At 40.3% G+C, this 12,155-nt stretch overlaps 1 protein-coding gene across 1 annotated transcript in view; it reads left to right on the forward strand.

The window, feature by feature from the left end:
• The window catches only part of megf10 (multiple EGF-like-domains 10), a 71,485-nt gene that overhangs the window by 18,693 nt on the left and 40,637 nt on the right, over positions 1-12,155 (forward strand). The window contains exons 3-5 of the mRNA XM_008291603.1: positions 5,250-5,351; positions 6,181-6,281; positions 7,745-7,837. Of these exons, the coding sequence (XP_008289825.1) occupies positions 5,250-5,351; positions 6,181-6,281; positions 7,745-7,837 (296 nt within the window). The remainder of the gene's footprint in view (positions 1-5,249; positions 5,352-6,180; positions 6,282-7,744; positions 7,838-12,155) is intronic.

The raw sequence follows: 12,155 nt of genomic DNA on the forward strand, positions 1-12,155 counted from the left end.
CACTTAGTTTTTTGCCAACTGGAGTTTTTCTATATAACAATGACAATGCTTATTTCCAAGAGAAGTCTCTGTCGGGCTGTGAGAAATACTGCCAAACATTTGCTGTACACTTCTGTTGTGACCCACAAGAATCAACAAAATAGATTTCCACAGAAGAGCAGATATAGGCAATAATTAATTACTTTATTATGAAGCTTTGAGACTTGAAGCACTAATCAGTCAATTTGATATCAGAGGATTTCCAGGCATGAAGAGCTGCACAGATGGCATTTGCATTTTAATCACAGCTACGTCAGTAAATTAAGATAATATGAGCAGGAAATCTTTCCATTGCATTAATGTTAAGGTAAATAGTAGCCTTTTTTTCTGTGAGCTGTGACGATGGTATGGGACGCAGGCCACATCATCAGTAACATGGAGGTAAAGGGGCCTGAGTCTGTTCCAGCCCACTGCGCCGCTCCACAGGATAAAGTAGGTACAAAGTGGGTATGACTAATGCATAGATGAATGGCACAACAATGGGAAAATCCTTAGAGTTACCATGTTACACAAATGATGTGGCTGATGTTGCTATTAGCTTTGATCATATGACCGCAGGCCAGAGCTACGTGGAAACTGTAATGCTGAGTGATGCGCTTGCATGAAAATACGATACCGTGTATACCATAGTGACTTCTGCAGGAGTCTTTTTCTTATTTTGTTTGTTGATACCCATTGATCTGGGGTTACATTATGCAACCAACGTCGCTTCGCTTTTGTTGGGTCAGCAAAACAATCAGCGCAGACCGGGGGGCTTCAGAGACAGGAGCTGAAGCTGTGAAACAGTAAAACGAAGCTATTAATTTCAGGATTAAAAAGGGTCTTGGAAATCTATTACACGAAATGTACAATAAGAAAGGTGGAGGCAGATTTCCCAGCTATATTACTTTCACTGACTAATCTGAGGTAACAGCTGCACACACTCAGAGCTCCCTTCTGTGTTGTTATTGTTCTAAAGAGTGACAGCAGCAAAAGATTCAAGGAACACAAGTAGAGAGATTTTAGAGAAGTCAAAGTAACTACACTGTCTTAACCTAAACCGAGTTAAGTTAGAAATTAATATAACATCTTTTAGAGCATGCTTTTAAATATAATATTAGCCAAAGATATAGTTGCTAAATAAAATCCATCAGTAGACATGATTTGGAGGAGCACGCTGGCTTCTACTGAGCGGAGTTTTTGTGGGAAATGTAGCTTTACACTTCACTGTCAGACAGTGCTAGGAGATCATTTGTTTGTTTCATTGTCCAACAAATATATTTAACAGTTTGCTTACTTTAACATAGTTGAGCACAGAGTCTGTACTGAAGTAGGTTGCATCCTGACTGTCAAACTGGAAATATATCAGCAATGATGGGAATAAATCTTAATATCCTGTGGTAATGGTTTCTTGATCCTATTTTACTGCAGCCTATTAACTACATGCTCCCTTAAAATAATGTTACCCGTGTATTTTAAACAGATCCTTTCTCATGTTAACTACTGTAGGTTTGACTGGCCTACCATTAAAACCAAAAGTTATAAAATCTTTCCAGCTGTTTCCAGCAAGAGAATGCTGAAGACTGGACAGGAGGAGGGAGGAGGGAAATGGAAAAGGTGAATAGAGAAGGCAGGAGAGACAGAACGACATAACTAAAGAAGGGAGAAATGAGAACATGAGAGAAGGAGGGCGATAAAGACATTAATGTTGGGGAGAAAGATGAACATCAAATTAAAACAGAAAGAGACCAGGAAGTGATTAAGAGACATACAAAGAGCAGAAGACAGATGATCCTGCTGCAGGACCTGCTGGCATGTTTCTATCATCTGACTCACCAAATGTGTAAATATACCAAATCTGGTATGAGCCTGCCATTAGTCACACATTTCACAAGGCTTTCTCCTCCCCCTTTACTGTCTATGTGTTTGTGATTTCAAAATCCCCGTCCCTATAGAAAATCAAAACAAGAGCCTCCAGACGAGCAACCTAAGGTTCATTCTTGGATGCAGTTGGGTGTTCCAACAAGACAATGATCCCCAAATATACATCAAAAGTGGCAAAGAAATGGCTAAACTAGGCTATAATTCGGGTTTTAGACAGGCCTTATCAAAGTCCTGATTTTAAACCACATTGTGAATTTGTGTACTGTGCTGAACAAACATATCTGTGTGAAAAAGCCAACAAATTTAGTTGTACTGAGCCAATTCTGTCTAGAGGGGTGGTCAAAGATACAGCCAGAAGCTTATGGATGGATACCAAAAGTGCCTAGTTGAGGTGAAAATGGCTAAACGACAGTTAACCAAATATTACAATTGTTGTATCTATATGTTTGACCCAGTAGATTGTGTAGTATTTTCAGAAGACGTGTGATAAATGAGACGTGTGATAAATGATTCATCATGTTGGAGTTAAAAGAACCTCAAGACTGCCATAATACACATGGTCTTTACAAGTGTAACTTTTGTTCATGACTAAAGATCTTCTCTGTTGCTGGGTTGAAGATACAATTTACAATTTGTCTTGGCTTCTTTACAGAAACATCAATACTTGAAAAATTGTTTACTATCCTGGTTGTTTTGTGGTCTAACATAATTGTTTTTTATCGGCCAAGCAAGTGAACGCATACAAAGAATTTGACTCTGATTTCTGTCAAAGAAGTTCTACAGTTCAAAGTCTTTTCTACGTATAACAGTCTGAACAGACATGGATGTGAACTGCATCTTGACTAACTGATGGAGGCATACAGCCATTAGGTTGTAATTCTAGGGAGCATTTGATAGCTTTTTAAAAAAATTGTTTATCTTAGGTCAAATGTTTTGGATAGTGTTCCAAAAATTCTCGCAATAAGCCAATTTCTGATAGAACTAGTGTAATTCAGACAGGTTTGAAGGTCTCCTTGTTCCCACACTGTGGATATACTTCTTTACCTGTTTCCTCCTGAATCTTTTTGCAAAGTTCTTTGTTGTTGATCTCAGAATGATTCCCACCAAAGTAAAGTCTTGATCACAACCGGACGCACGACTTTTGGGATCATACGTACACTGTGGATTTTGGGTGCCGTGGAGGCCCTGGAGGTCGTAGAGGTAGAGGAAAGGTTGCAAGAGCTCCGTCAGAAAGGTGCAAGTCTGCCTTGCGAGCCGCAGGGGTGACGTGAGATGTCCGTTCAAGCATGGATGCTAATTGCAAAGTGCGATTGCCGTGGAAATTGTACTCACTTCTAGAGTTTGTCTTGCCACCTGCGTACGTGGCACGCATTCTCCACTTGCAAAGAGAATTGAACGCACGGCGAAAGTAAGTCACACTTGCCTCACGCGCTCGTGATGACGTCCTGATGGCGTACATCGGTTTGGCGTGATTTTCAAAAAACAAAACAAAACAAAAACAAAAAAACAAAACAGACACTTCGGCAATCAGGTGATATGTTGTCTTGTAAATTCTGTTAACATACTGACAGGGTGTGAACTTAGGGACGTCCTGTCATCCCGGGGTGATAAAAAACAGATCTGGGACAGTACAGATTGATTTCAGGACAAAGACAAAAGTTAAAACTTTATAACAAATGGTGATCAAAGCAAATATGATTTCATGTTTTGTGTAGCACACACAGATCCTGACAACTTGGCAGTGACGGCTCGCCTGCAGTGTCACTGTCACCCCGGTACTGACTTCCAGCTGATACCGGCCAGCAGCATCTCCAGTGAGCCGACCCGATCCTCCAACGGAGACACGTACTAGCTGCTAACACATATTTTATTATACATATCTTTTTACCCATATTCCTTGACAAACATTGACGTTATGTCCCAATATAGTGTGAGATTTGTGCATCAGCGATAAAGCCAACAGTTGCGCTGTGTGTGTGTGTGTGTGTGTGTGTGTGAGTAGGTGTGTGTGTGTGTGTGTGTGTGTGTGTCTCCAGCTCCTGTCAGTCTGCTCAGCTTGTCTGGCTGGACAGTCAGAACCTTAACTAAATAACTAAGTGATAACAGGAGGTTCAGAAACAGTGAAGTCAAAGCAGAAGTGACTCTAGTCTCTGATCTTTTCACATGGATTTGTAGAAAATCATGCCGCTGCTTCAGACATTAAAATGAACTCTTGTTTGCAAAGGTAGATTTACTTAAAGCAATACAAAGCTGATTATAATATGGTATATCCATTATTTGTTTGAAGCAATAATGTAATCGATGATCACTGTTGAGATGTGAGCGTGCAGCGTGAGCACGCCTTTATACTCCTGGCTTGGGGTGATGCACGCCCGCTTGCTGTGCGTTCAATTTTGTTCATGAGTTGTGAGTACTTGCGCCATACTTAGCACACAAGGGGCACTTGCTCCTTCATTGCGTGGGACATGCGTCTTAGACCACGGATTTTCTTCCCACACTACCTTAAAAATTGCACGACTCACTTGCAAACTCCTTGCGGGGCCAGCAAGTTACAAAATGTTTTGACATGTCAAAAAATCCAAAGTGCTTACGGGCTGTCTGTGACAGCGAAATTTTACTAGATGGACTTGGGTGGCACGTGCCATTCTGCACAGAATTTGGACGCAGACAGGCCGTAGGAGCTCGTATGGCTGGTTGTGACCGAGGCTTATGTTAGTTTCTAGGAAACAGAATACGTCTCCTTCCTGAGCAGTATCATGGCTACATGGTCCCATGCATCCTTTCATATTGCTGTTAAGTACAGATGAACGTGGTACCTTCAAATGGCAGGTGCCAAGAATAAACAAGACTTTTGAGGACTTGGCTTATTTTTGGCACGTTTTAAACTCTAGACACCTCAGTCAATTAGGAAAATATTTATTATTTGAAATACAATAAGTAACTAAGAACCTGTGGTGAAACAAGTTCAGAAGGCAGTCATGAGGTAGCCATTATGAAACTCCCAGAAATGCAGGACCACACATGGGATAGTGGTCAGTAGTGCAGAGAGGGGCTGGGGTTTATCTAGTCCTGCCTACACACACACACACACACACACACACACACACACACACACACACACACACACAGACACTCCTATATGCAGCTTAATATATAATGCTCTGAGGTGATTCAAACTGTCAGTGGTTAGTTTGTGGTGGAGCAGAGGTATGTATTGACTGATTGGACCTCAGGGGAATCCTGGTGGATAAACATGCATGGTGGTATGTATACATGAAACTGATGCACACAGAACGGTGTTCTCCATGTCTGATGATGCTGTCTTCTTTCTCTTTCTGTGGTTTCAGTTATTCAGTGACAGTGCAGGAGTCGTACGCCCATCCTTTTGATCAGATTTACTACACCAGCTGCACGGACATCCTCAACTGGTTCAAATGCACCAGACACAGGTGAGGACCGCACCACTGAGGCCTCATAAGGACGAAATGTATGGAGAAAGTGGTGGTTTGATATAGGACCACACCATTGTTTTTGCATGTTTTAGTCAGTGCTGTCCCAGTATAAGTGGTTGTACCACCCATGTTCCAAACCATACCATTTTCATCACTTCCCAGACTTGAAATTTGCTTGAGCCAGTTAATCTATCACACTGAAGATCTTGTATTGTAAAGATCTTTTATTTTTTTGAAGTTCAGTTACTGTGACATGCTGATGCTGTACAGACAGATCACTCTCTACAAGCAACTACATGAAAAAAATAAAAGCAAACTCTTTTTTTCCAACTTTAACCTTCAACTTAGAACAGCCGTTGGACAAAAATTCTTTTTATATGGTTAACTTCATATTTCTGTAGTTTTCAAGCCGCACATTTTATACATAGTTTATAATTTAGCAATGACAGATACTAGCAGCTCCAGTGTGAAAGTAGTTGAAGGTCAGCATTGCATGTTGAAATGAGAACATCAACTCAAGTTTGTTGACAAGAGACACAATGCCAGATATTCATTCAAGTTGTTCTATGAATTCAAATGCAGTTAAATTAGAAAGAAGAATTCTTTATGCCGGCATGATCGGCAATGGAAAATTTTATCTAGAACCACAAAGCAATGCATATTACCACACCATCATCAGTTTTGCCAATGACAGCTTATAAGACAACAAGCCCTTGGGCACAGACATGATGAAACCCTCCACCCTTCATACATGCATACAGAAAGTGATTCAAGACAGCGTTACACAATATTAGATCATTAATGCTCACTTGCTGTCTGGATGCAGGGTGAGTTATCGGACAGCATATCGTAGAGGAGAAAAGACCATGTACCGCAGAAAGTCCCAGTGTTGTCCAGGCTTCTTCGAGAGTGGAGAGATCTGTGCTCGTAAGTATCTTCACGCACACACACACGCACACACGCTGAGTAAACAGAAAAACATGGTTCAACTGAAAAACTGTCACTAGTCGGAAAAACAACACCGTGTCGTCACTGCAACAGTCTCACTTGCCAGCCAGCTGCTGGTCCCCGACATCTTTCTCTGTCAGTAGCCATCAGGCAGTGACAGGTGTGGAGCCACAGTAGCCATTCACAAGAACAACTGTTGGTCAGCAGAGACAGTAAAAGAAGGCATTATGTTAACACAGCTCGCTGTAAATGGTGGACGTAGATGGTGATAGAGAATGCACAATATCTGCGTGCTTTGGCTAAGATGGAGACCAGAGTTAATGTGCCCCAGGAGTTCAGAGGGGAATTTGTTGTGATGTGAAAAAGCTCTGTTGTGTAAGCAGCCATCACATGCTCCTCCAAGAATCGCTGAACTCCTCGATAGAACACTGCAGGAAGCACGATTTGCCAGACACTCCAGGCAACATGGCATTTCAACATAGTAGTCAGATAGGAAAGGAAATCAAATTGATTAAGGTTAAATTTAATGCTTGCTGTTTATGTGGATTTAATCTCTGATGATGAAAGAGGGAGCAACTTCTTCTTCCTTGCCAGTGTGTTATTGTCGCTCCTTGTTAGTGTAAGTTAAAAAAGAAAATGTGTCAAAAAACGTTAAAGTTGAAGCTGTACAAATACCGTTTGTGTAGTAATGTTGGAGGCTCACGGTGTCATGGTTACCAGAATAAGGTGACCATGTCAGTAGTTGACCTGTTTCCCTCCCTACCTTGAGTGTCCTGAGTGTTTTCTGGCACCGTCAGATCTTTACGCCCCTCAACTTTCCTGCTGCCAATAAATTAACTTCAAGAACTGCCTAATATATCTGACACCTTGAGACGAAGCACTGCTACTGACTTCACCTATGATGGGAACTGTGACTGATCAGTCGATGAGTGCTTGTCTCGGAAGTTATACCACCAAGTTGTAAATGGTCTGCACTTTTCTTCTCCTTAGTTGTTCTTAAAGCGCTTCACACAAACATTCAACCACCAATGACATGAGGAGTAACTTTGAGTTCACTTTCTTGAGAGCAACTTCTTATTTACAATGACAGCCTTGCAAGTGCCAGAAGATACTTTTAGGGGAAAAGGAGGAGTTACAAGGGAACTTGAGCAACATACTTTCAGTTCTAACCTTTTTTTTGTGCCTAAATTAAGGCATTCAAATATGAAGTCAAGTCAGTTTGTCAGACTTAAAAGTTTTAAGTAAGCTCTGTCTCACAACAGTCCAGATAGAGTGGCAAGTTCCAATTTTCATGTCAAAGGTCAGATTCATGTCTTTTTTCTACAGCTCTGTTAAAGGAAAAGTAGAAATTAACCCTTGGATTTATTTAGCCCTACATGACTAATTCTAATGTAGATATGTTTACTGTTGTTTTATGGTCTTCCTGTCTCCTTCATGTACAGCTCATTGTGAAGAGAGCTGTGTTCATGGCCGTTGTATGGCACCCAACACCTGCCAGTGTGAGCCAGGCTGGGGAGGTTCCAACTGCTCCAGTGGTAAGTCTTTCAGCTGCTGCTGTCTGTAACCAAACCATGTCTTTGTGTGTGTGGCTGGTTTTCTGTGAAAGCACTTAGAACTCACAAGAGGAAAAACAGACTGGTATCATCTTACTGACTGCTACGCTGCACCACACCACAAAAACAAAACACTCTGGCTGGATTTTCTTTCACACATATTTCTCCTCAAGTGGAGTACTTAAGTGCAAAACTTACTCATAGTTTACCTACTATTTCAGTTCCAGGTCAGTCCATAAAAAATGAGCCAAATCTGAGAAACGTTCCCATCCGATCCCCTCAGAATAAGCAGATTTGTTTTTTGTACAATAAATTTATTATGTTTGATTAAGCTCGTACTATGAATGCTTTCCAAGTGACAGGCCTTTGAAGTATAAAGCGGTGAGTCAAAATTTCTTCACAACCTTATATGTAAAATAGATTGACACATAAACACATGACATTTCAAGGGATCAAGGAGATATTTGAGCTCTTTTAAAAACGGAAACCTCTTTAGGTGTCATAATCTCAAGCCAAAATAAAATTTTTGTTCAGCACAGTTTTTTCTATAACCAATTTTGGGCTATCATTATAGTGGGATTAGTCATAATTTCATCAGCAAAACTGAATCAGTTTAATGTCTATGACATAGAGGCATAGAGGCAATCATTGGTACCCTGGATGTGTTATATTTTCTGATGATTCACCAGAGAAAACTTCAAAAAGTCCATTTTCTATGAATTTCAAAGGTCATGTCTCCATGTGGGATAGGTGGTTGGTTGAAACAAGTTGTAGCATAAATCTCATTTTAATCAACATTTTGATGCCAGGTTCATCTTCCAGACATGATTTCTGCTGTGTCAAAATATTATCTGGATTTTCTGATTTTGAAGGGATAAGGTTGGAGGAAATGTTTATTGTACTCTTTCTTGATGAGACAATACTGATATCTACCTCATGTGTAGAATATTTGCCATTTTGCTCAGATTTCTTTATTTGTTTATTTATTTTTTTACATGTATTTGACTAAACACATGGTATGTAATGTAAATTAGTTAGTCTTCAAGGTACAAGCTGGAATCATTTTCAAATCTGTTTCTTTGTTTCTATAAAAGAAGGAGGCAAGCAGGATTTTAAAGGCAGGTCATTGTGTTTGTTTTCATAGACCTTAGTCTACCAACACCAGCTCTCATTGTGCGCTTCTTCCACTGTGGTCTGTGCTCAACAGACACACACTACTGGTAGATATTATGTTTCAATTAAATTAGGCTGCTCAGACGCTCATTTACGGTTCTGTCTCTCATTCACACAACACCACGATCCATGATCTACACATGCAGTGTCTGCTGCCATCACCCACCTGCTGCCATCAGTAAGCTGCAAGTAGCTCCTTCATTTCCTTTGCTGCATTGCTTTAAAGAAAAACAGTCACTCAACACCAGATTTGCCAGTTCGTGACTTTTCTTTGTCCTTTCTGTGAAAGGAACGTGTACTTGTAGAAAGACTTTTGGATTTACTGTACTTAATTTTATTACTTGTGTTATTATTTAACCTCATGAAGCTAACTTCATTACTTGAAGTATGTTTTACCCAAGATATCAACGGCCATCGCAGGGACCAGACCTTTTAAGGTGTATTTTTCCGCACGGTTATTGGCAGAAAACGTTTCTTGGCATGTGGCCTGTTAATAATGGAGTTTTCAGAGGTATTTCTTGTCTTTGGTGTGGTTTTAATTTTAGAGACCACATTGAACGGACTGATGCAAAAGCAACTAGCACGTCAGTTCTGTTAAAGGGGCTCAGAATTATAAAAAACATTGTTATCAACAACATCTCCTGTTATTTATGCACGTATATTTTTTTTCAATTTCCTTTGACTGTATGTGACTGTATTTGTCAAATATCCCATGAAAAAGTGTTACTACATTCGTAATGTGACGTATTGCTTGTTGAAACAGGATTTTGAGAGGAAACAGTGAGAAATTAATGATGAGAAGTCTGAAGAACACAACTTTAGAACCTTTAAGTAGCCATCTGCAGTTCTAGAGGTTTTTCTTCTGTTCAGACAGTGTTAGGTAAGTGGTAACAACAAAATTAGCATTTGGTTCCTCACTTCAGTTGATGTCAGAGTCAAAGTCAAAGTCAAAGTCCCCAACACCAAGGCTATATTCTGTTTTGCTTGTCCCTGAAGCTTGCCCTGAATGACATAAATAAGTGCTCAGCAGTTCAAATCTTTCACTTTAAGATTCTGATAGATTCAGTGAATATATCTGTATTTTGATCTAATTTGCAGTAATGAAGAATTCTGGACAATTCATGTTCAGGGTCAGCTTTCTATACCAATGTAGGAAGTAGATTGTATTTTATGAAAAGAAGGGGATTGTAAATGGGAAGTTGTACTAGTGGGTAATTGTGTAGCTCATCTTATGTGCAAATAAACCAGCGTTCACAAACTGTCCAAGACTAGAGTGAACAATGTTTTTTTTAATAAGTTAAAACTACAGTATTTTCATTGCAGAACTGCAGTTATAGTTCACAAAAACAGTAGAACACAAGAATTTATTAACATGGCATTTGAAATGTACAATGTCAGCAACAGTCTAGATACAGAGTGGCTTCTCTCCCATAGCTGCTGTTGCTGAGCCTTACAAGTGTTCTCAAGACTGATTAATTTAGCTGATGATGTCAAACACAATAATGCTACATCCATTTTAGTCTCAGTCGTGTCAGGAGGCATTTTCTTTTTAGCCATTTACCACTTGGTTGAAAGCCTGTGTCTTTTCTCTGTCTTTGCCTTTGTGGATCCCCAAATGTTATGGTAGTAAAATAGCAATTCCTATTAGTTATTTCCAAAGTGGAGAAGATGTACCAACAGGGACCAGTATTTCATTTACATCAACATTCTTCTACTTGTGTGTTGTTGCTTCACACCATATTTAAGGCTGATAAAATGGTCAGAGTGTGCGTATGAGCTCTGTCTGTTTGTATTTTGTGAAGCTTCTTTGATGTGTTTTAAATGGTTTCGACGCAAAATTCTGAAAGTTCAGTCTTTGTTTCTTGTACATTCAGTTTCACTTTATCAGTTTACACTTCAAAGGTTCCAGAGAGAAGATGTCTTCAGGCTTCAGTGTGTGTCTGTAGATATTCACCAGGAAAAGCCCTTGTTTTTAGGTTTTACAGTTTTATCTGATGAAGATCTAAGGACTGAATTGTTACATTTCCAAGAAGGTTTAATGCAAGTAAAAGAACAGTGTGCAGAAATTCTCTCTTCTCTTATCTGTGAATATTTCCTCCTACAGACCAATCTACACAAAACTGTAGATGTGCATTAACCTTCACAGTCAAGTGCTGCATGTTTTCCACAGTGGAAGCCTGAACTGTTTGTGTTTAGTGCCTTTAAAAACTACCGGTTAAAACACAAGCTAGTTTGTTCACAGCAAACTTGCATATAGTGTCCACTCAGTGTCTGTGGAAGCTTATGTCTGTTTCTTCCTATGAGCCTGTGAATGTATCTCCATGCAGGCCTATATGCTGATAAGCATTAGGAGTCCACAGGGTGTGCCCTGCTGTCTTTAGTTTCAGCCCGTAATAAAGGAGGTTATTGTTGTGTCTGGGTCCAAGGGCTCTACAGGGTCTCACTCTCACACGCAGCACTCATCTATAAAAACAAGTTTTGCTTTTAAATAGGAGCAAATTGAAAGTTTGAATGACTTGAACATGTGATCCTTAGCCATGGAAAGAAAAGTGTCAAAGTGTATGAAAGTTTCTGACGTCCATATTAAGCAGTGGTGTTGGTACCATCATGCATACTGTACAAAAATAGAGAAATGAATGAAGCATTATAGGATGGGCTTAATACAGGAATTAGAGAAGTGAGGAAGTGAGGAAGTTGAAAGATGTGTTTAAAATGACTATATTGAAGTAATGTGCTGGGTTATGTGCTGGTCGGCATAATCCAGTTAAGGCAATGGAGCTCACTTGTGAACAAGAGCCCAAGATAGACTCCCTTGATTGGGGAAGCCCCCCCCCCACAAACTTTTGAGGTCCCCAAACTGGACACCTTCCTTACCCTGGCTGCGCTTTGAGATCCTGTCCATGAATACCACATACAGGATCGGGGACAAGTGGCAGCCCTGTTGGAGTCCAACACCCACTGGGAATGTGTCTGACTTTGTGCCGAGAATGCGGACACAACTCTCACTTTGATTGTACTTTGGCACTTTGCCACCGAGGAACTTACCTACCTCGGCGACCTCTACCATGGATATAGACAAAGAAGCCCCCAAGTCTTCAGGCTCTGCCCCCTCAGCAGAGGATGTGTT

Source organism: Stegastes partitus, unplaced genomic scaffold, assembly GCF_000690725.1.
Source record: "Stegastes partitus isolate 25-593 unplaced genomic scaffold, Stegastes_partitus-1.0.2 Scaffold751, whole genome shotgun sequence".
Lineage (NCBI taxonomy): Eukaryota > Metazoa > Chordata > Actinopteri > Pomacentridae > Stegastes > Stegastes partitus.